Source organism: Cibotium barometz, chromosome 13 (genome assembly GCF_041138505.1).
Source record: "Cibotium barometz isolate CiBa-2024 chromosome 13, ASM4113850v1, whole genome shotgun sequence".
In the NCBI taxonomy this organism is placed as follows: domain Eukaryota; kingdom Viridiplantae; phylum Streptophyta; class Polypodiopsida; order Cyatheales; family Cibotiaceae; genus Cibotium; species Cibotium barometz.
The window spans coordinates 54,479,402-54,504,227 of record NC_141058.1 but is presented as its reverse complement, the minus strand read 5'-3'; the positions used below and the strand labels follow the sequence as shown (position 1 = coordinate 54,504,227).

General features: G+C 44.8%; 1 protein-coding gene across 1 annotated transcript in view; it reads right to left on the bottom strand.

Annotated features, from left to right (window-relative positions):
- LOC147632857 (dnaJ protein ERDJ3B-like) overlaps positions 1-24,826 on the bottom strand; it is a 49,270-nt gene that overhangs the window by 18,777 nt on the left and 5,667 nt on the right. Inside the window, exons 5-8 of the mRNA XM_086807731.1 lie at positions 7,946-8,063; positions 7,743-7,859; positions 7,535-7,621; positions 7,348-7,407 (exon numbers count right to left, since the gene is read on the bottom strand). Coding sequence (XP_086663857.1) covers positions 7,348-7,407; positions 7,535-7,621; positions 7,743-7,859; positions 7,946-8,063 — 382 coding nt within the window. The remainder of the gene's footprint in view (positions 1-7,347; positions 7,408-7,534; positions 7,622-7,742; positions 7,860-7,945; positions 8,064-24,826) is intronic.

Below are 24,826 nucleotides of genomic sequence, written 5' to 3'. Positions count from 1 at the left end.
CCACCTTCATTGGGTGGACACCTGCCTTTCACTGGTCTTCCGGGACCGTGCACCAACAGGCACGCCCGTACTAACGCAGGCCAAGGGATACACCGCAGAGGGAACGTGGCCTGGTTCTCCCCAATAAGCTTTGCTCCCAAATTCCCTGGTGAGTCTAACCTTCACTGGCTTTCAGAAGCTCTAAGAGCGCGGTTAACAACACCACACAGGGAAATATACTAGCCACACCAGGAAGAATTTCCTGAACATGGTCAGCATATACATGCCATGCTCCTGCACTACACAACTTAAAGCATTTTCTAAATTTACATTAGCAAATTTCAGATGTATACAAATGATAAAAAAATATGAGAGCACATGGTACGGTGAGTACAATACGGTGAGTACAATCTGGATACAACCGGTACAATTTGTAGCAGCTACAATCAAGCACATCAGGTACTTCACACGTGTGCAAGTACAACCAGCCAGGTACTATGCAGGTACCTGCACTTGCAGCAAGTACAACAGATACACAAGGGCAACCAGCAGGTACAACAGGTACACAAGGGCAGCCAGCAGGTACAGCAACTACACAAGGGCAGCCAGCAGGCGGGTACAGCAACTGGTACAAGCGTGGTACAGTCGGGTACAGCAGCTGGTACAAGCGTGGTACAGTCAGATACAACAACTGGTACAAGCGTGGGCAGCAGCAGTCGGGTACAACAGCTGCACATACCACGGGCGATGGAGAGAAAAGACTACATGCGATGGAGAGAGAAAACCCACCAACCTCACACGTGGGCAGTTTCCAATAATGTTCCATGCAAAAGGCTTATCAAAGGTTATAATACCTTAATACATAATTAACACTTATGGGCACCCACACTAGAAAGTAAATGTCCAGCCCAAATTTAAATGTGTGTGAACACATTAGCTTATAAAAAATTAAGGATTTTACCTTTTAAAAAGGGAATAATGAAAATACTTACCACCTATTCACACGCCACACCACCAAGTCAGCAAACAGCATTCCACGGTACACGGGGGGCGTCCCCGTCCAGTGTACTGGCACGGCATAACAGGCAGACACACGCAAACAAGTCATGCAAAAACAAATTTATGTATGCAGACATAAATGCATGTGCACAAATAGTGGACGAAATCTCCCTTTCATGAAACTTGTACAAGAGGTTCCTGTCAAGCACAAAACGGGCGCGACAAATATAAATAAATATGTCCTAGTCTTCCTATGGAGTGACAGTCTCATAGGTAAGACACCATCCTGGCCATACACGGGTAGCACCAACAGGCTCCCGTCCATACAGCACGAAGCAAATCACGCACGGGTGACACGAAACTGGTTCCCATCCATGTGACGCAGCACTGGTCGCACACGGGTGGCACTGATCTGGCTCCCGTCCATGTGACACCATAAAACTGGCCCTTTCACATGGAACACTGGCCTTGCCCCATGTGAACATGGCACAAATCTGGCCGTGTACTATGGAGTGACAATCCCATAGAAGTGGCTCCAGAAAAGGCATCAGCAAAACAATCTTTATATGCATGAAGAAAATTCAGCCGATCCTTAGTCAAAACATCCACATTTTGATGATTTGGTTCAATGCTATCACGAACAAAAACCAAGTACGCAGAAAGACTCTTTTTCATTGCTTTATTAATCTGGATGTGAGATGCAAGTGGGATAGAATCCCCTTCCTTGCCAGCATCAATAACATGCATGCGGCCTCTATGCATAAAGAAAATCCTGTTTGTCTTATATTCTTTGCGGGGCTCAAGCCCATGATGCCATGGCTTGCCAAGTAATACATCGCATCCATTAAGTGGTGCAACCAAGAAACGCTCATGATCAAGGTAACCCTGGATATGTATGCGCAACTTCCCAATAAGTGGGGTAACCTGCACCTCTTTACCAACAAAGGTAGCTTCTGCTTCAATTTGAGGCCCCATGTCCTCAACCTCAATACCCAAGGCGGCTGCCATCTGAATAGAGATGAAGTTATCTGTTGCACAATCATCAAACATAAATAGAGCGGGCTGATCCTTGATTTGACCCCATGCTTTGCATACCATCCTCTCTTTTCCATCATGCTTTGTGTTTTCCTCCACATCGGGAACTGCATGCACATTTGCCTTGGTTTGTTTGTCATCATGTTTTGGTTTGCGGTTAGGGCATTGTCTAAACATATGCTCTTTGCTGCCACAAGAAAAGCATTTCATTGCTCCCTTTGCTCGGGGGTCAAGCCAAATTTGTTCTTCTTTGGCCCATGATCCTTGGATGAGGTATTTTCAGCTTTACCTCCCTTCTGGATCTCCCGGAAGCTCTTTTTAGGTGGTTGTCCACCTTTTTGCAGGTTTGGGACAGCCTTCTCTTTGCCCTTAGAACCCCCTTGATCTTGCTTAATTTTGAGCACCAATTGCTCCGTAGCAAGAGCAAAGGCTATAAGTTGTTGCAGAGTGTTTTGGGTGCAATTCAATGCCCGAACGATAAGCTGGTTGCAATCCAGAGCGAAACTTCCTCTTTCTTTCATCCTCGGAGATTTGCATAAAGGGAGTTACCTCAAGCAACACTTTCCAAAACTTATTGATATACTGTTGCACACTTTCATGTTCTTTTTGCTGAAGTCTATCCCACTTTTGGGTGAGAGTTTGCTCCGCATTAGGAGGCAAGAATTGGGCATAAAATCTGTCCTTAAACTCTTTCCAAGTGCAAATGGAGTCTTTGGTGGTCTTTTCAGTGATCCACCAATGCGCAGCTGTCCCCTTTAAGAACATGCTTGCATGACGAATTTTGGACTTCTCAATGAAGTCCTCATCACTAAAAGCAATATCAAACTGTGCTACAAAAGCTAGCAACTTAGAGGCATCATACTCTCCATGAAAGGCATCAAATTTCACGGACTTGTCCCCTGCCTTGAACTCCTTGAACTTCTTGGGATGTGGTACATGTTCTTCTCTTTTTCTCTTCCCCTTATCCAACGGGGCAGCTCTCTCTGCATGAGCTTCGAGAGCAATGATAGGTGTTCCACTAGACAAAGTGACATGGGTCTTTGATTCTAGTGGCCCCACTACATGTGACCTCACTGAAAGATGTCTTGTCTCGCCACGAGACAACTCAATAGGCAAGGTCTTTTGGCTTGCATGCCGACCACTGTCCCCATGATGTACATACCTAGAATCCAAATGGCCTTCAGCATGCATAAATCTGTTTCCTCCTGTGCCCTGAGGAGTGGATGCATGGCGAGAGGTGACCGATACTTCTTCTTTATGCAAATATGATCTCAACCTTTGAGAGGCTGGGTCTCCATGCTGCAAACGGAGTGGATTCTTGAACATAAGTTGTCCATCCTCTCCCTCTCAAAGGTCACCCTTGCGGATAAGATAAGAGAGTGAAAGCTTCCTTGGCTTCTTACCCACTTCTCGAGCCATAGACTCAAAAGTCATGTCCACCATAGCATCAACTTTCTTGGCTTCTATGACACTTTGTACATGGGGGTCCTCATGCAAGAATTTTAGCTCTTGCTCTTTTGCCTGCAAGAGCCTCTTCATGTGCTCCAACTCAGTCCTCAATGCATTGGGCTCTTCCTCGTGCATAGGTTCTTTACCACGTGATGGTTGTCCCATGTATGCACTGTCATAAACTCTCTCGGGAGGCTTATGCCTTCCATGCAATGCATCACAATCCCGTGAAGCACTTGATTGGCCCCTCGAATTCGGCACTTCCAATGGGTTGCCGCTGTCCATTGAATTAAGTGTTCGTGCTTGCTTCCGATCTCAAAACTCCGTGTCTCCTCTTGAGAAAGAGAGACGACCGGGCTCTAATACCAATGTGATCGCTCCCTACAGGAGGCCTGGAGATAGGAAGACAATATACACATATTTAGAACACTTAATTTAACTGTTATTAAACAATGGAAACAACATCAGTAACACAAATACTGGAAATACTGAAAATACAAATGACACCAGCACTAGGGCCGGAAAGAGTCAGCCCTCCCCTCAATACTTTTTGTATTTCTTGGAGTATTTATATTTGTACAAGTGTCACAGGCCTGTCAGGCCAGATTTCTCCACAAGGGAGTGAAAACAACCAAATAAAACTGCTTCAAGTCGATGAAGAGATGTTGGTCAGTACACAAGGGCAAACAGCAGGTACACAAGGACAGCCAGTAGGTACAACAAGTACACAAGGGGAGCCAACAAGTACAGCAAGTACACAAGGGCAACGGGCAGGCGGGTACAACAGGTACACAAGGGCAGCCAACATGTACAGCAAGTACACAAGGGCAGCCAGCAGCCAGGTACAGCAGCCAGGTACATATGTGGGCAGCAGGCCGATACAACAGCTGGTACAAGCATGGTACAGTCGGGTACAGCTGCTGGTACAAGCGTGGGCAGCAGTTGGGTACAGCAGCAGCACATACCACAGGCGATGGAGAGGAAAGACTGCAGGTGATGGAGAGAGAAAACCCACCAACCTCACACGTGGGCAGTTTCCAATAATGTTCCATGCAAAAGGCTTATCAAAGGTTATAATACCTTAATACATAATTAACACTTATGGGCACCCACACTAGAAAGTAAATGTCCAGCCCAAATTTAAATGTGTGAACACATTAGCTTATAAAAAATCAAGGTTTACTCTAGTTTATGGATTTTACCTTTTAAAAAGGGAAAAATAACAATACTTACCACCTGTTCACACGCCACACCACCAAGTCAGCAAACAGCATTCCACGGTACATTGGGGGCGTCCCCATCCAGTGTACTAGCACGGCATAATAGGCAGACATACGCAAACAAGTCATGCAAAAACAAATTTATGCATGCAGACATAAATGCATGTGCACAAATAGTGGACGGAATCTCCCTTCCATGATACTTGTACAAGAGGTTCCTGTACGGCACGAAACTGGCGCAACAAATATAAATAAATGTCCTAGTCTTCCTATGGAGTGACAGTCCCATAGACAAGACACCATCCTGGCCATACACGGGTGGCACCAACAGGCTCCCATCCATACAGCACAAAGCAAATCACACACGGGTGACACGAAACTGGTTCCTGTCCATGTGACGCAGCTGCAGGGCACCATGTAGCAACCCCAAACAATCCTTCAACAAAGCTACAAGTTTCCCAAAGATCAAAAATCACAAACTCCTATGCAAGCATCAAGTACAAGCCCAAGGCTGCCACAGACACCAAGATCCTCCCCAGAACCTCCATAGAGATGATACAACAGCCCTGAGAAAGTGGGTAGCTGGCTGTGTTTTCCAATGAAAAAAAAGCTTGAAAGGTTACAAGCACCAGATGGAGAAGGTGCCTTCTGCAAACTGCAAACCCTGGATTCTCTCACACACTCTCAGGCATGAAACTTAGAGCAAGATATAGAATAATAGAGATGCATTAGAGATAGAACAATAGGGAAACAGGAGAGCAAAAGACACACCAAAAACACTGTTTTCTTCTGCCAAACCTCTTATTACAGTATGGACCTTCAGAATTCTCTCCCCCCCCAGCATACTGCCTCAGGCTCTCTTCGTTAGGTACAAGGCGGGCGAACCATGCAGAAAAAACCCAGTGACAGTTGGTGATTCACGTAGTTCAGACTGACTGGCAGCCTCAGGCTTGTTACACTAAATTTCGCAAGTTGGTTATACTAAATTTGGCAAGTTTTGATTACCTTAGATGGGGCCACTCAGGACCATTTATTGTATGTGGCTATAATCCTGGCTTATGGTTTCTTCTGATTGCTGAGTGTTGGGCAGGCACTTGTCCTGGGCATCAGGGCCTGGACACTAAAAAAACCCATCACATGGCTCCTGGATTTCTTTAGAAAGTGGTCGGCCAGCCTTCATGCTCACCTCCGGTCATGTCATGTGCATGCACATGGACATGCTTAATCCCATGCTAATCCCTGATTTGCAGCAGATAAACATTAGGTTTAGGGCACTAGCCAGGCTCAGACAGTCTCGGGAAAGGCTTAGTGTGGACTCAGATAAAGTCGGCCAAGCTTTTGGAGAGGTTTACCTCAGGTCAGTGGTGATTATATGGGTTTTATGTCCACTGAAGCTGGCCGACAACAATCAGCCCGTTGATTAAATGTGCCAAGAGCCTATAAAAGGCATTGTCTTGTTCATTGCAGATTCTCTCTCTGCTCTTGGAGTTAGGTGTAGGTTTAGGCTTTTGTTATCTTTTTGGGAAGGCCAAAGGCCACAGAATATTGTATCCTTTTCGTACCATATGAATATGTTGAATACACAGCCATCTCTCTCTATATATATATATATTCTGTGTCTATGCTGATTGTTCTTGCATCAAGTGTTCCTTTGCCTGCTTAGGGCTGAAAGAAGACTACCCAGAGCTTCCGCATGTTACATTGGTATCACAGCATCAGACTCAGCTATGCTAAGTGCTGTTGGTGTCCCAGAAAAAGTGCACAGGTCCAAGGAGAAAAACTCAGCATGTGTCAAGACCCCCAGAAGCTAGTTGGTGTAAGGCAAACCCAAGAGGAGAGTTTCATGAGAGTTGGTAGCCAGTTGGGGCTGCCCCGGAAAGCTTTTATGGAGCAACTCCAAGGGATGAAGTTCATCCAAGGGGTGGAGCCAAGGATACTAGGATCAGTTTCAAGAAGAAGGATTCATGTTTGTGTTCAGGGCCAGGGCAAGAAGGCAAGAGGACAAAGTGGAACAGATGCACAGATCTCTACATCAGATTTGGACTGGATTCAGAGACCTAAGGCAAGGTTTTCAGTGAGAGGGTTGCCAAGGAGGAAGGACGACAAGTATGGGAGACATATGTGGAGACAAGGGATGATGACGGTCATCCAAGGTCAAAGGTTGGAATCCCTTCATCCAGTTTAGTAGAAGGGGATGTCATGTGCATGAACATGGACATGCTTAATCCCAAGCTAATCCCTAATTTGCAGCAAATAAACATTAGGGTTAGGGCACTAGCCAAGGTTAGACAGACTCAGGAAAGGCTTAGTGTGGACTCAGATAAAGTTGGCTAGGCTTTTGCAGAGGTTTACCTCAGGTCAGTGGTGATTATATGGGTTTTATGTCCATTGAAGCTGGCCGACAGCAATCGGTCAGTTGATTGAATGTGCCAAGAGCCTATGTCTTGTTCATTGTAGATTATTTCTCTCCACTTAGAGTTAGGTCTAGGTTTAGGCTCTGGTCCATGTATGCACCTCTGGCCCAACCATATAATGCAAAATACCTGTTATACCCAATTCTCAATACACCTACAAGTTCATGTAGCAGGTTATGGTCAAACTATCTACAGTTTGAAGTTTTTGCAGGAGTTTGAACCAAAAGAAGGCATAGGTCTAAGTGGAATACCTTCAAATCACCTGGATCTCCATCTATTACAGGTTCCCCATCTTCATAAAACACCACCTCCTGCATGGACCATTGAGAGTCAAAAGTTTTAAACTGAGTATGAATATGAAAAGGTCTGGCTGTTGGCAGCATGCTTGTTTCCAAACCTAGCAGGAGGACAAATAAAAGAATGAACAGAGAATCTTACATGTCCAACTGGCATGCCCTTTTCTATGTCCAATGTGACATGGTAGCCTTCCCGCTCAAATTTAACATTTGGACATTTCTCACAAACCTGAGACAACAACAAGGGAAACCTCATGCTAGTTTTAGTTTGACAAATTAATAACGCTCCCCACAAGGATCAACAATTTCAAACTGTGCATAGCTCTTTGCAAACCATTCATTCAAATTACCTGCTGAGTAAACTGCTGGAACATGCCAGGGCCTATCTGCTTGTGGAAAACTTCATTCTTACAATTGCAATCACGTTTACCTGGTGCAGGCTTTAAAACATTTTTCTCTCTCCAAATCTGCTAGAAAATTCATCTGATCTCAGCAATTGCATTGTTGTGGCAAAGTGCTTGAGAAATTACAAGCAGTAGGAAAACAAAATCACCTTCATTGTGTTTCCAACATAGAGATCCTCCAAGCTCGCAAAAATTTCCACCACAACATCATCTCCTTTGGGGGTCTTTTCTTCCTCTTCTTCATCCCCCATGCCACCACCAAAGAACCTGTAAAAGAGCCAGCATCCATCATCAGGTATGAAATGAAGAGCAACCAATGATTGTTTTTGATTTGGGGAAACATCAAATGTATTTGAGGCTGGTTATACATAGCGGGCATGCCCATTAGGGACCCATCTTGGCTGCCCACATCAATCTTGGATAAGTTATCTTGCTGTCCAAGCCCCCACCCAAAGAACGGGTTGGGATATGTGTAAGCACTGAAACAAACTTGTAACAGGGAATAGGTTGCACTATTTGCTCTTGTGCCAGATATCCAGAAGATTTCTTTTACCTTGGCGTGTAACACTTTCACTCGTAAGAATAAAGATGAGAGAAATCTTTTTGAAACAAATCAAGATGCCTGGTTGAGAATTCGCACAAACCAACAAAGTCTCCTACCCCTCCCTCTCTCTGTGAAGCTTCAATTCCATACGAAAGTTCTTCAAAAAATGTCCCTATTATATTCCCTCGTATCACACCATCTAGAGTTCAATGGAGGACTGATGTTTATCAAAATCATTATAGGTATCTATACATGTTAGATGGAGCAATCATAACCCCCAAAAAGAGTAGAATCTGGTCTAAGAAAGACCCTGTTTACACCACAGAAGCAGGAAAAGTGACAAAACGGCTCTGTTTGGAGCGGAAACGTTGAAAAGGCTGCTCACATGACAGAAACGTGTTTCCTTGCGAGAAACGTTTCAGCATCTTCGAAACGGTGGCTGGGAGCTTTGCAAAACGTTTCCACCCCGTTTCGCTGGCTAGAGTTCCATGGAGGACTAATATTTATGAGAATCATCATAGGTATCTATATATGTTAGATGGAGCAATACTCATAATCCCCAATAAGAGCAGAATCTGGTCTAAGAAAGACACTGTTTACACAAAAGAAGCAGGAAATGTGACAAAACCGCTCTATTTGGAGAGGAAACGTCGAAACCACTGCTCGCATGACCGAAACGCATTTCCTGTAGGAAAAGTTTCAACATCTTCGAAACAGCAACTGGGAGCTTCACGAAAAAAGTTTCTGTCCCGTTTTTCAAAGCTAGGTGTATTCGCGGGATACGGGCACCATTTATAGTCTTTTTACTAAGGTGTTTTTGTTAAATATTAATAGTGATTAATGTGGGAATAAACAAGTGCTAGGTGGTTGAGTAAACTAGCATTGAATGTAGGCCTTAAATAAAGTGGTTCCAATGTGTGTGAACAACTGCTAGTATGTATAAGTCTCTTGTGTGGGAATAACCTCTTAAAAGGCATATGTGGTGGCATCATATTTGGCATGTGCTGGCATCATACTTAGCATATGCGGTGGCATCATATTTAGCATATGCTTTAGAATACGTAATGGGGTCTCTCCTATAAAAAGGACCTATGTCTATAATGAATTTATCCTTTCCACTACATCTTGTACTTCCTCATCCCTTTAAGATTGTGCTAAATATCTTGTTGGTCATCATCTCTCTCTCTTCTCCCTACTAGCTGTGTGTTTGCACTCTAGGCATTTGTCAACATTTGGTATCAAAGCCATTGAAGCTCCACACACGGCGCCTATCACCGCTACCACCGCCACCTCAGAGCCCATCGCCGCTACCTCAATGCCGCCTCAAAGCCCGCCGCCGCCAACTAGAGGGGCAGTGCTAGTGCGCAGCCAACCGCAGACGTCAGTGGTCAACCCACACCCGCCAGACAAGTGACGCGACCACAACGCGCACCACCTCAACTAGCACACTACCTCTGATCCGCCTCCACCCAGCTAGTATCGGCATACATGCTCAGAGTAGTGCCACATGTGAACATGGACTAACCAAGGGCACTTTTCTCCCTTTGGGTTTTTCCCCTTGGATATCTCATGTGAAAGGACACCACCACATTTATTGTATTTTGATATTATGGAGTTGACTCTCTAGCTCCACACATTCCAATGCAATCTATTGTGTGAACATCAATCACCATCTCCTATGTGCTACTTGTTGTTGATTCTCTGTGTGTCTGCCTGTGTGGAACCCTAACCCTAACAGTGGTAACAGAGCAAGGTTCTCCCTGCCCCTGTGGCACGCAGGCCATCGTCGCCTCCTCCGCCTAGAGTTCCATTCATCCACGCGACTGCACTTCCAACCGGCAATGCCCGTTCCACGCTCCCCTTCTCCAACCATTTCTTGGCCCCACCCTCCCGCCAGCTCCGTCCACAGCCTCCTAATTCAGCCACCCGAGCCGGCAGTGCTCTCTCCATAGACGGCACAAGTGGGTGGAGCTCCGCCACACATGTGGCTTACGTGGCAAAGGACGGAGACCAACATTTCTTTGCCCCTTTGCGTCTACTGGCAATTGCCCGCCATCGTCATTGCCGTCCGACTCAATCGTCGGTTCTAACTGCAGCAACTCGCATCGTCCCCCGTCTGCACCTCACCTGTCGTTCATCGTCGTTGCCGTTGTCGTCGCCGCCTGCAGCTCCTACGTCGTCGTTTGCAACCCCCCAAAAGCAACCACAGCTGCTACGCCACTCGTTAGTCTAACAACTAATCGTTTACTTCGCCTGTATCAACCTGCAAAAGAACTCTGAACATCCAAACAGTCTTTGCAAAAGCAGATTTGGACACAGATCATTCAAGTACTTGTTTATGGGTTCATTTCATGGGGCTTTTGTGAATTACTTGCTTCATTGCAAAAATCAAGTCAGTGCAGGGCAACATTTTGGTGCATGGTTCAGTGAAATTTGGGGACTTTTCAAAAATTAGTGCTTAATTGCACAGTTGCAGTTATAGGACACAGACAAAATCAGTGCTTAATCGCACAGTTAAAGCTTATTGGTACACAGATCTTTGGGGCTTTTGTGAATTATGTGCAATTGATGCATAAAACAATCCATTGGTGCAAAAATTTGGGGTTTTTCACATTGCAAATTTATGCATTCATTTTTCAAATTTATGCAGTGATTGTGTTGTCAAGACACTACAAACTTTATATGCAACCTTCTATTTGGGGCAAAATATTTGCATAGGACCTTGTGGTTGCCTTGCATTGCATTCTAGTGCGTTGGGATTTTGCTTGCAGGTGTTTTTTACAGCATATTTGGTTGCACGTGTTTGCATATCTCTTGGTAAAGACATTTCAACAAATGGCTGGGAATACGATCGATATATTCGGGGTTTTGTCCCAAGAGAACAAATTGAATGGCAAGAATTACTCCCTTCGAAATTTCATGGTCCGAAACCTTCTTGTGGCAAAAGGATTATGGGGTTGTGTCAGGTGAAGATGTACGTCCTGTTGACATAGCACCTAACACGCCTGGCCGTGGTGCTCAACAAGCTGCAGTACCTACTCCTCCCTCACAGGAGGGAAGAGATGGGAAACTCGCGATGCCCAAGCGATGGCTTTGATTGCTTTGTCAATAAAGCAATCAATAGCCATAATTAAGCCTAGCACTAAGCATCATAACAAATAGAAAGAATTATTACAACAAAAAAGTAGTTTATAGGGCATGCACTACTAAAGATAGAAAGAATTAACACAATATCAACTGGCTGCAACTTGGACGAAAACTTCACAATGTGAAATTTGCATGTCCCCGCTAATATAGCATAAAGATATACCTAGATGAATCCAGGAACATGCCCAAATTCACCTTTTAATAAAGTGCAATTTATAACCTCATGGTAGTCATCCACAAGACAATAAACCATCAACTCCATCATGCATAGTATGGACTAGATACTACGACATCCCCACTAACGTCATCAGTGCCTAATAGTGGGTGTAGAACTTGTATCAATATATGCTCCCACACACACACCCCCCATGCGCGCGCGCGCACACACACACACACATAAGAGCATACATTCATACAAAGGTTTGTGTACCTGAGTTTATGTCAGAGCTCCGAAGATACAAGGCAAACTCAACCATAATTAAGCCCACACTAAGAATCATAACAAATAGAAAGAATTATTACAACAAAAAGGTAGTTAATAGGCATGCACCACTAAAGCGAGAAAGAATTAACACAATATCAACTGGTTGCAACTTGAACGAAAACTTCACAATGTAAAATTTGCATGTCCGCTAATATAGCATAAACATATACCTAGATGAATCCAAGAACATACCCAAATTCACCTTATAAGAAAGTGCAATTTATAACCTCATGGTGGTCATCCACAAGAAAATAAACCATCAACTCCATCATGCATAGTATGGACTAGATACTACGACATCCCACTAACGTCATCAATGCCGTATCGTGGGTGTAGAACTTGGTATCAATATATGCTCCCACACACCACGCGCACACACACATATAAGAGCATACATTCATACAAAGGTCTATGTACTGAGTTTTTGTCATAGCTCTGGAGATACAAGGCAAACTCAGCCATAATGAAGCCTAGCACTAAGGATCATAACAAATAGAAAGAATTATTACAACAAAAAGGTAGTTGATAGGGCATATGTACCACTAAAGATAGAAAGAATTAACACAATATCAACTAGTTGCAACTTGGACGAAAACTTCACAATGTGAAATTTGCATGTCCGCTAATATAGCATAAAGATATACCTAGACGAATCCAGGAATATGCCCAAATTCACCTTATAAAAAAGTGCAATTTATAACCTCATGGTAGTCATCCACAAGACAATAAACCATCAACTCTATCATGCATAGTATGGACTAGATACTACGACATCCCCACTAACGTCAAGTGCCCAATAGTGGGTGTAGAACTTGGTATCAATATATGCTCCCACACAACCCCCCTCCCCCCCCCCTTACACGCGCACACGCATACACGTAAGAGCATACATTCATACAAAGGTCTATGTCATAGTCACAAGGGATGGTGGATGGTGACAGGGGACGCGGACAAGAACGGGACGAGGGACAGCCATAAGTAGGGAATGGGGACGGGAAGGGGAACGGCACTTAAAAAATACTTTTTCTTTAAGTTTTCCTACTCTAAACTTATTCTACTTTGGAAGTACATCAAAATGAGCACAAATTTACACTAAAATAGTAAGCTTTTGAGTCATTATTAAAATACGCCAATCAAAGAGTGAAGGCGTTGACGGTTGATTGTATTAAGTAGATACAAAATGAGTCATGACTCAAGAGTCAGGACTAAGCCTTAAGGAGGCACAATACATGGAAGGACAAAAAACTTAAAAAGGCTAAAGCATGGAAAGACTCAAAAATGCTAATGACTAGAGCTCAGCAGTAAGGCCCATGAATCATGATCCATGAATGATCATCCACATGAAGTGCTCGCCACATGGTCATGGGTAGCTTGTGCCAACATCAAGCTCATCCTCACTCTCATCCTCACTGGCATGATGCTGCTACACCTCAATCTCTTGTTGCTCATCTTATTGACTCATCTCCCACTGGGTGAAGGGATCTACCTTCTTGGTCACGTTCTTGCAAAGCATTCGCAAGTTCTCACTGACGAAGACAAGGTCATTGGCACGCTCTACCCCGAGTCGGTTCCTCTTCCTAGAGGCAATGTGGCTTAGGAGTTCCAAAGTTGCTCCAAGCAAGAGGAGCTAACGGCTTGGCTAAGTATGCGAATGGCCAGCTACTGTAGCTCCGGTCCATCCGAACCAAAGTCCTCCCACCATAGAGTGGCACCAACTTTAAAGCAGTCGATCTATGCATCATGACAACCATAGGAGCCATGAAATGACCTGTACATGGAAAGCTAATCCCTAATCTTGCGCCTAACCGATGCATCAAGCACAAGACGGTCCAAGATGATCCTCCACCCAACGCTCACCTCCCAGTCGCTCTCATGTTCGTTGCCTTGGAATTCTGGGTCGTCCACATAAGCTGCTACATGTAATGGAGAGAAGTAGGAATTCCACCTGCCTAGACACAAGGCATGGGTCTCCTTGTATTTGTCTTCGTCGGGCACGAAGTCTTTCAACTTCTCTATCATGTGGTCCATGACCTCGTAGACCTTGCCTATGCATGGTTGCATAGCGTCTACAATCCTCAATAGGTGGACTATGGGCCTTCACCATAGCATCCGTGGTCTTCACACTCTCCCACCAAGAGGCGTCATCCACCCGTAACCTACACTCTCAGCTAGTATTTGTACAGGACTCTTGCATGTAGACAAACTCATCGCTAAGGAAAAGCCTCCGCAAAGCACCACTACAATCCTTCAACCGGCCCAACATGAGGAAGTTGTAGGCAAACCAGGTGTCGAAATATTTGAGGAGAGAGAGAGAGAGAGAGAGAGAGGACCTCTTGTTTAACTCATGCCGAAGTCATTGGTGGTTGAGGACACAGGAGACCATGGTGTTGGCCTCCTCAATGAGCGGGCTAAACCATGGCAATGCCCCTATGTCCTTAAGGAGGTTGTTTAGGCAATGAGCCATACAAAAGGACACCGTGACATGTCCATAAATACCTTGGAGGATAGCTCCCGTTGCCCTATTAGGAGGCTTCCCATCCGCAACAAAGCCCACTACATGCTTGGGGCCAATGATCTCCATGGTGGTAGCCCACTCCGCCGCAAGCACATCCGCGCTCTTCCCGATGCCGGATGCATCATGAGATGAGATGAAGTATATCTCTGCGCGGGAATATGCAACCACGCCGTGAATACTCCTCTTGTAGGTGTCACTCCATCCATCCACAATGAGGGAGACTCTGTTCCTCTCCCATTGCCGCTGTGTTGTCGGTCGCTTGCTCTACAATGCACTTCTCCTTCTCGCGCAATGTAGTGCGCAAGCTCTCGGATGAGGGGGGTGTATAGATTGAGCCATACTCCCCAATCTTCTGAACCATGGCCTTGAAGTATTCCGGCCTATTCAAGAAAGCAATTTACTAATGAGAAGGGGACTAGTATGATGAAAACATGAATGATGAATCGGCGATGATCGATCGCACTTACCTAGCCGCTTGAGAGGCAATGTGGTCGTGGAAGAAGCGTGCCACCGCCATATCCACCTCCTCCTTCAACTTGGGGTTCCAATTCTCCCCAAGTGCAGATTGTCGCCGTGGGCTGCGCAAGGGTTGAGAGGCCGTGGAGATGGAGGGTGCCGGCGTGATGGATGGAGCAACATTCTATCTTGATGGTAAAGGTGTTGGCGTGCATGACGCCAATTGGCCCGATCCACCACATGACTCCATCGTAGAGGCTTGAGCTCCTCTCCCCATCGTCGCGGGATCCACGACCACTCATGGTGTCCTTCTTGCCGCTCCGACTGCCTGGTAGACGGCAAGCTTGTCGAGAAGTTCCCGTCTCTTGTCGGGCGTACCATTCGTGCAAAACCACACCTCATGCCCACTCTCATGCAAGAGGTGGGCTCGCACTTTGTCAGTGCCACCCATTCGCCGGTACGAGCAAAGCTTGCATGCCCATGGCCAAGAACCGCCTCCATTAGCAGATGGGGTGTAGTTAACCTCCTCCCACCATGTCCATCCCGTCATCCTTCTACGGGAAGCCCCAGCATGTGAGGAAGATGCCATGGTTGAAGATGGCTTGTCACTTGAAAGTTGATAGCTTGAGAGAGGGAGAGAGACTAGAGACTAGAGTACTTGTGTGAGAGGCTTGGAAGTTGGAAGAGGCTTGAGGGAGAGAGACTAGAGTGCTTGTGTGAGAGGCTTGGAAGTTGGAAGTGGCTTGACTCTTGAGGGAGAGAGACTAGAGTGCTTGTGTGTGGCTTGCCGCTTGAAGCTTGACTCTTGAGCAATGAGCAATGAGACTTGAACCTTGAAGGCTTGAGCCTTGAAGGTGTGTGTGTGTAAGAAGGAAGTGTGTGTGTGAGGAAGTGTGTGTGCTTGTTCTTATATATATAGGCAAGAGGGAGAGGCAAGAGACTTGAAGACTCCAAGGCTTGAGGCTTGAAGGCTTGAAGGCTTGAGTCTTGAGGTTGTGTGTGTGAGGAAGTGTGTGTGTGTGCTTGTTCTTCTATAGATAGGAAAGAGGGAGAGGCAAGAGTCTTGTAGACTCGAAGAGGCAAGGCAAGAGGGCCACTATGGCCCTTGTGGCTCCCAAGACGACATCCCCAACGGCCATAAAACGGTCATAAAAATGACCGTTAGACTGCACAACAAATCATTGCCATCCCCCACAGGCGCCATCCCCGTCCCCCCGTCCCTTGTGAGGGACGCCTCCAGGGGGGACATCCGACGGTCCTTGTCCGTTCCCGTTCTTGGCGCATCCCAAAACGGCGTCCCCACATCCCATCCTCTCGTCCCCTACGTCCCCTGTGACTATGGTCTGTGTACTGAGTTTCTGTCAGAGCTCTGGAGATACAGGGGAGACTCAGCCATAATGAAGCCTAGCATTGAGGATCATAACAAATAGAAAGAATTATTACAACAAAAAGGTAGCTGATAGGACATATGCACCACTAAAGCTAGAAAGAATTAACACAATATCAACTGGCTGCAACTTGGACGAAAACTTCACAATGTGAAATTTGCATGTCCGCTAATATAGCATAAAGATATACCGAGATGAATCCAGGAACATACTACGACATCCCCACTAACGTCATCAGTGCCTAATAGTGGGTGTAGAACTGTTAGAAATCATCTCCTGTCTATTTTTATACACCAGGACCTTTGTTGTGGGTGTGCTCGCCCTTATGAGGTGTTTTCCCATTTTTCCCCACTCTCCATATTTTTCCTTTTTCCCTATTTTTCTGTGGCATGGGAGGCAGTCTAGTAGTGGCAGGAGGGCCTTTGTGCTGGCCAACTGAACCTTCAAGAACCCGACTCAAGACAGCTGGCCGACTGAGTGTGTATGCTGATCGTGGAGGTTCAGGGCCAGTCGGCTGCCTTTAGCACAGGCCGACTGTGTATTTGGGGCCATATAAAATGGCCCCATGGCCCCCATTCCATTTTGTATCATTCTCGGGATCTTCTTGTGTATATAGAGCAGAGTTACATGCCTCTATCTCTCTCTCTCTTGTGCTGTGATTTTCTGCACTGCGTTTTGCTCTTGTGTTCCCAGATCTGGTCAACATCTCCGCTACGTATTCTGACATGGTATCAGAGCCTAGGCTCTAGATAGTTCTTGGGATTTGTGTGAGCAAGAGGGGGACTGTTGTGTTGCTGATTGGTGGACCGTACGGGATTTTTTGGGAAGAGGAGAAGCAAGAGAACGGCGGGCTGATTTGTTGGACAGCCACTTGCAGGTGTTAGTTCTTCTTTGTTCCCACCCACCCACCCTTTTTCAGAGTACATCCCCGCAATGGCAGACCTGTTTGAGATGGCCGAGAGGCATGTGAATATCCCGACACTCCCCACGTTCCCGGTGGACCGTCAGTTGGACGGGAACAACTACGACATATGGAAGGTTATGATGGAATCTGTTCTGGAGTCTTACGACCTCGCTGATTTTGTCGTTGTTGGGGTTCCACGGCCGGAAGTAGAGGAAGGGGAATTACCGTCAATCCGAAAGGACCGGGAGGCTCAGACACAGATGTGGGATCGTGTCAACGCCAGGGTCCGTTCGTTTATCTTTCTCAACTGCACACCGCAAGTAATCAATCATGTAAAGCATATGACGCTGGCCAGAGGTATATGGCAGCATTTGGCCTCTCTTTACAACAGGGTATCGCCCATGAAGAGGATTTCCTTGGAAGTACAGGTGAGGGTTATGAGCCCTGCAAAGTCGTCAACGATGTGGGAGCATATTAACAAGCTGCTGGCTCTTCAGCAGGAAGTTATTCCGACTGGGAAGGAGATATCGTCAGAGGACATGGCCATAATGTTGCTGTCGCACTTGCCCTCTCAGACTCAGCATTTTACTCGTCTTTGATTACCAGTGGTAGGCTCAGCACCATCACGTGGGAGGAGCTTGTGCCCATGGTCTTGGACCACGAGGAGGGTTGTATCTTTTTGTGGTTCGAGTTTCTAGAGGGTTTAGAGGTCTTAGAGGAATTATAGCTAATAAAATATACTCGAGTTGAGTTAGCAGCCAACCATCACCAATTAGCAGTCATATTAAACAATAGTAAGTGGGTTGTTAACAGTGAAGTGTCTTTGGAATCATATCTTTATCAAATTAGGGAAGCTTAAGGGTTAGGAAGATTTGGTGAGGGACATAAAAGAGAAAGTTTGTGATCCAGGTAAGGTTTCTAAGTCCATTGATTCTTCCTCTGAAAGAAAAATTGGTAACATCAGTTAAGACTAGTTGGATAGAAGAAGGTCCGTAGAGCATAAGGGGATCTGATGTAGGCGCTGACAAATGCAGAAGTAAAACGCAGTTATGGTGCAGAAGTAAGCCTGACGTAAGCGCCAAAAACAGCCTGATGTAAGGCTAAGCGCCAAAAACAGCCTGATGCAAGGCTGATGTGAGCCCTGCACAAGGCGGCCTAGACCAGCAGAGGAAAACGCTGATGTGAGCACCTGCTGTAGGCGGCCAAACGGTACCTGATATGGCGATGAAGTGGTACCTGTGTGATTAGGTATACGCAATGCTATATATAGTGAAGGGGGGGTGTTGGTCGGTCGCCATAAAGGTGTAGGCCAGCAGCCAAGAAAAAAAACCCCAAAAATAAACTATAAAATATCCAAAAAGACCCTTTTTAGGGCTAGAGAAAGTGTTGTTTCTTCACAGTTGATAGGGCATATGCACCACTAAAGATAGAAAGAATTAACACAATATCAACTAGCTGCAGCTTGGATGTTTATGAGGCAATGCATCGGATGATTGAAAACATCCACACCATTGAGACGGATCAGGCTCGGCTTTAGGAGCTGAAGGAACTTGATTTTGGCAAACGGAACCAGTACTATCCTCCACTCCTTAGTGCGACATATGTGTTGGACCCTGAGCTTCAACACAAGGAAAGATAGCAACAAACAAATGTTGAGATAGTTCGGGATTGGAGCTCCACACTTCAAAGGTTGATCAACTCTCCAAAAGGTTGATCAACTCTCCTGGGCAACATCGAATTGTGAAGGACCAACTTGCAAGCTATTGATGCAAGGAGGGCATGTTTGGATGAAGCGATGCTCAGCGTGAAAGTAATCTTAAGGCTTCTAAAATTGTATAATACAACGAACATTGCAAATCTCTCTCTACAACTACTACCTAGCCCCAACAACACCTATTTGAATGTATTCATAGCATCTATGTGGCTCTATTGAATGCTCCTCCTTTCGTTTCTTATAAGCATTGGGAATTATGAATGTGATGATGCATATCTCGAGCAAATCAATAAGCCACAAGTTGGTGAGCCTTGATCCTTTCACCACATTTGACCACAGTGTCTCAGGTTGGTGAGCCAAATCAGTAAGCCACAGGTTGGTGAGCCAATTACCCCAACTCTGGTGCTTTCGGCCTATTTCCCACTAAAGAATATGGTAAATTAGCTGGTTGTGCCCCTGTTGCATAAGACTCTCCATGTATTGGAGTGGTGGGGGTCAAAAGAAGTGATCTACAACAATAGGGCTTGGTGCATAAGATAAGACTTAGGTAAAATATTCCCGCACATGACGAGTTATCTTTCTTGAATTTCAAGTTCCATGTTGGTGTTGTAACTTGGTGGAAGGACTATAGAGATGATTCTCCTCATCTCCAAAACTTGGCCATTTGAGCCAAGTTTGCTCTTGCTCGACATTGAAGCGATTGTGGAACACCTTTAGCAACATCCACACAAAGAAGAGAAACCAACTTGGAACTCAAAAAGCATATGATCTCATCTTTAATCATGCAAACTTGCGTATGCTAACAAGGATGAAGAAAGAGTATACCCAGAATTTATACATCGGCTTTCACAAGTCCAAATGAAGATGCTAGTACAGTTCACATTTCAGGAGATTGTGGAGGCGGTAGAGGATGTTGACAAAGAGCCTACAGAGACCCAACAAGATGATCCAACCGATCATGATGACTCAAAAGACTCAAAAAGCATCGGCATTGGAGCGATTGGGAGCACCTTTAGCCACATCCACACAATGAAGAGAAACCGGCTTGGAACTCAAAAAGCAAATAATCTCTTCTTTGTTAATGCAAACTTATGTTTGCTAGCAAGGATGAAGCAAAGAGTATATATATATACCTAGATGAATCCAGGAACATGCCCAAATTCACCTTTTAGGAACATGCATGTTATATACTCATGGTAGTCAACCCACAAGACTATATAACTATCAACTCCATTATGCATAGTATGGACTAACATCCCCACTAACGTCATCATGCCCAATAGTGCGTGTAGAACACTGTATCAAGAGAAGCTCTCACACACGCACTCCACACATACACACATAAGAGCATATATTCACACAAAGGCCTTCGTACTAAGTTTCTGTCAAACCTTCGGAGATGCAGGGTAGACTAAGCCATAATGAAGCCTAGCACTAAGGGAAGTAGCAAATAGAAAGAATTAGTAAAGCAAATAAGTAGTTGATAGGACAAATGCACTGCCAAAGATAGAAAGAATAAGCACAATATCAACTGGCCGCAACTCGGACAAACAATTCACAATGTGAAATCTACATGTCCGTTAATACGGCTGAATTATATACCTAGATGAATCAAGGAACATGCCCAAATTCACCTTTTAGGAACGTGCATGTTATATACTCATGGTAGTCAACCCACAAGACTATATAACTATCAACTCCATTATGCATAGTATGGACTGGATACTACGACATCCCCACTAACGTCATCAGTGCCCAATAGTGGGTGTAGAACTCCATCAGATGACTATATAACTATCAACTCCATCAATATATCCGAGATTTATACATCGGCTTTCACAAGTCCAATGAAGATGTTGGTATAGTTCAAGAGGTTGTGGAGGCGACAAAGAATGTTGACAAAGAGCCTACAAAGGTCCAAGAAGATGTTCCAACTGATCATGATGAGTAAGAAGACTTTGAGGAACAGAAAATGTTCAATTCTGACGGTCACGCTGTAGAATCTACATCTTAGATTTCATAGTGTAGAGTCTACACTCTTGTATCTTTTTGTTTTGTGTGTCGATTTTGGATTTTGGAATGCTAAGTTTGATTTTATGGCATGTTTCAATTTATTGTTATAAGACCCCTCCCCCCCTTCCTTGCTGACATGGTGTTTTCACTTCCGGTTCCCAATTTCCCACAACTCTGGTTTACACACTAACACACAAACTTATCTCCGGCATTACCACCTACAAACTTGAGATGAGAGGCTTCCTGAGACCGCTAATTTTGCGGAGACTCTTACGAATGTTTTTTCCCAATGCAATAGGCTACTACTATCTTAGTTGTGACTGTTACAAAAAATGACATTGAAACACTAGGACACTGGAATAATGACATTACAATTTGACAGTAGGTTGGGCAATGAAAAGTGGTGCATATATGCCCCAAGAGTGATAAAAAAGTGCCTTCACCATAGTACATGGTTAAACCCAGAGATTGCACCCTAAAAATGAAGCTAAGGGGTTCTTTTTAAGATGAAAAGTAGGGAAAAAGGACAAAACCGACTGCAAATAAGCTTGTTAATATTCAACACTTATAAATAGCCCACTTCTTTCCTCGTTCCTTGTAGCATGGCTACTATTGGGAAGCTTGCTTAATGATGATTAATGCAAATCAATAAAGATTAATGCTAATAACATGCATGATGCTCATGACACAGAGTAGAGAGAAGGAGAAGAGAGACACTCTTTACCTAACCTACCCCTACTATATATTTCTGAATGAATGAGTAATTACAATGATTGTCATAGATCAATGTAGATCTAGACTCTAAATGCTATGCTTGAACTAGTGCTTATTGTCCTCCTCTGTGCGTTAATGGAAAATGCTGATTTGGAGATGTACTTGGCTAATCCAAACTGTTAGACTACATGCCCTTGGTCCTAGCTCTGCAATCCCTATCTTTGAATGGTTATAAATGACACATACCTTGCCTTTATATGCGAAAGTGATAGCAAGTCATAATCAGGTCGGTTTTCACTTTTGAGGCCATAAAAAGTCATCATCATAAAATGTGTTCATATTGCGCCCATAATATGTTCCAACCATTAGTGCATGTCCTAGCGCCTCTGAGCACCTATATGGCTACCAAAATGGCTCCAAACTACCCATATACGACCTCTAACTTCGCCCTTAAAAAGGCTGTAAGGAATAATCATGTGTACATAGCACCAAATTAAGGTGTGCATGTGACATCAAACTTGGAGCTAGGGTGCACATGATGTGCCTTTGCTCTCTCGATTCGATTGCGGACTGGATCACTTGTGTCTCCACCACTATCTTCTCGAGAACTGTGGGGAATGGAACTAGCCCCTTTGCCTCTCGAAGCTCTATTGGCATGGTAGACTCCATGAAAACCTCGGAAACTAAAGTACTTATCTTCTCCTCCTTTCCATGGATTCGGAGATAATTGTGGGAACCTCAGGAACTGTCACGTCCTCAATGGCTATGATGATCTCAAGAACTCGCATCGAATCTAGAACTATCTGTGGCTTTGCATGCTCGAACGATTGCACCTCTTGTTTGACATCAACTTGCGGATCTGACACATTTTCTAGTGCTTCCCTGGTATCCCTTTGTCCTTCATCTTCTATTGTGGTACGCTTTTCCTCTTCCTTGGTCTTTACCACACTTGCTTCCACTAGAGTACTTTGCCTCATCATGGCGAACAACAACTCCATTTGTTTCCAATAGTCTTCTTCAAAGCGTTGCCTCCTTTGCCTTGCTTCTTCTTCACGTCGTTTCCTTCTTTGCCTTGCTTCTTCTTCACGTCGTTTCCTTCTTTGCCTTGCTTCTTCTTCACATTGCTCCCTTTGGCGATATAGTTCTTCGCATGCTTGTCAGCAGTAAATCTTTGCGCTTACCACGGATTCCCATTCGATCCTTGCCCAGTTAGCTTCACTCATCAAAGCCCAAATATTCTCCATATTTTTCATGAAGAATCGCTTTCTTTTTTCCCGCTAGAATCAGCCCCAAAACCCTAAATCAAGTCTTCTACATGCATCCTAGACACCCTAGAAGCATGCTAGATTGAAATCTAGACTTTCTAGCACTATATATGCTAACAATGAGCAAAAAACTCATGCGCAAAGGCTGATTTAATGCAAAAACGCAAATCCTAATTTTGTTTGCAAACCCTAATTTGCTGATTTACATGCAAATCCTAGCATCGATGCAAATCTTTTCCAAGGAAGAACCTACACATGCTCTGATACCAATGTAACATTGCTACTACGCAGAAGCGTGCTTAATGATGATTAATACAAATCAATAAAGATTGACGCTAATCACATGCTCATGACATAATAGTAGAGAGAAGGAGAAGAGAGACACTACTTCTCTCTTCTTACCTAACCTACTCCTACTATATATTCTTGGATGAATGAGTAATGATTGTCATAGATACAATGTAGATCTAGACTATGACTGCTATGCTTGAACTAATGCTTACTATCCTCTTCTGTGCATTAATGGAAAACGCTAATTTGGAGATGTACTTGGCTGATCCAAACTGTTAGACTCCATGCCCTTGGTCTTGGCTCTACAATCCCTATTTTTGAATGGTTATGAATGACACATGACCTGCCTTTATAGCAAGTCCTAATCGGGTCGATTTTCACTTTTGAGGCCATAAAAAGTAATCAAAAATGTCATAAAATGTGTTCATATTGTGCCCATAATATGTCTCGAGGTGTCCTGGGCACCTCTGAGCACCTATAGGACTACCAAAATGGCTCCAAACTATCATATATGACCTCTAACTTTGCTTTTGCAAGGAGTACTCATGTCTACATGGCACCGGATTAAGGTGTGCACGTGACATTCCTCGTTCTTGAAAATCAGAGCTTTCCTTCACTTGAGCCAACTTCTACCATACTCGGAGAAGCCATGAGGTTTCGATTATAGCCCAAGCCCCATACTTCAGTAGCAAGTTTCTTCTTCCATCATCAACCAGCGTTTGCTTCTAAACAGAGGTTCTCATGCAACTCAAGCTGTTAGGGAGATTGTTCTTGGGTAGAGATTGGGTTCTCTCTTTATTTTTTCAGCCTTGAGTCACCCGTCATGCTTGTACATGGAGCATTGTGATTATAAGTTATTGGTGTGTGCTTGTGTAAGACTGTTGCTGACGTAAGAGACAGAAATAAAGCAGAAGACACACATTCACTCACAAGCAACCTACTCTCTATACTTACTGGCCACAAGCAACCTACACTCTACACTTACTCTCTAGAGTCTGTACCATAGTCACAGGGGACCGAAGGGACGGCAGCTTGGGATGTTGGGACGCCGTCCCGGGACGCGGCAGAAATGAGGATGGAAGGGGACGATCGGACGTCCACCTGGAGGCGTCCCTCACAAGGGACGGGGGACGGGGACGGTGTGGGAGACGGACCTGTGCGGGACGGCAAAGAGCCATTGCGCCCTGCAACTGTCCTTTTTTTGGCCGTTTAGGTGGCCGTTTGGGGACGCCTTTCCCTGTTGCCACTTGGGCCTTGGCCCTTGGCCCTTGCCTCTCTCTCTTGCCTATCTATATAAGAACAAGCACACACTCACACCTTCAAGCAACTTTCAAGTTTCAAGTCTCTTGAGTCTTGAGTCTTTGGCACTTTGCTCATTGCTCGAGCTTCAAGCGGCAAGCCACACTCTATGAGTATATCTACTCTCTCTAGTCTCTCTTCCTCAAGCTTCTTTCAACTTCCAACTTCCAAGTTCCAAGCCTCTCACACAAGGCCCGAGCCTCAACCACTCTAGTCTCTACTCTCTTAGCTCTACTATCTAGTCTCTACTCTCTAGACTCTTTCCCTCAAGCCTCTTCCAACTTCCAAGCCTCTAG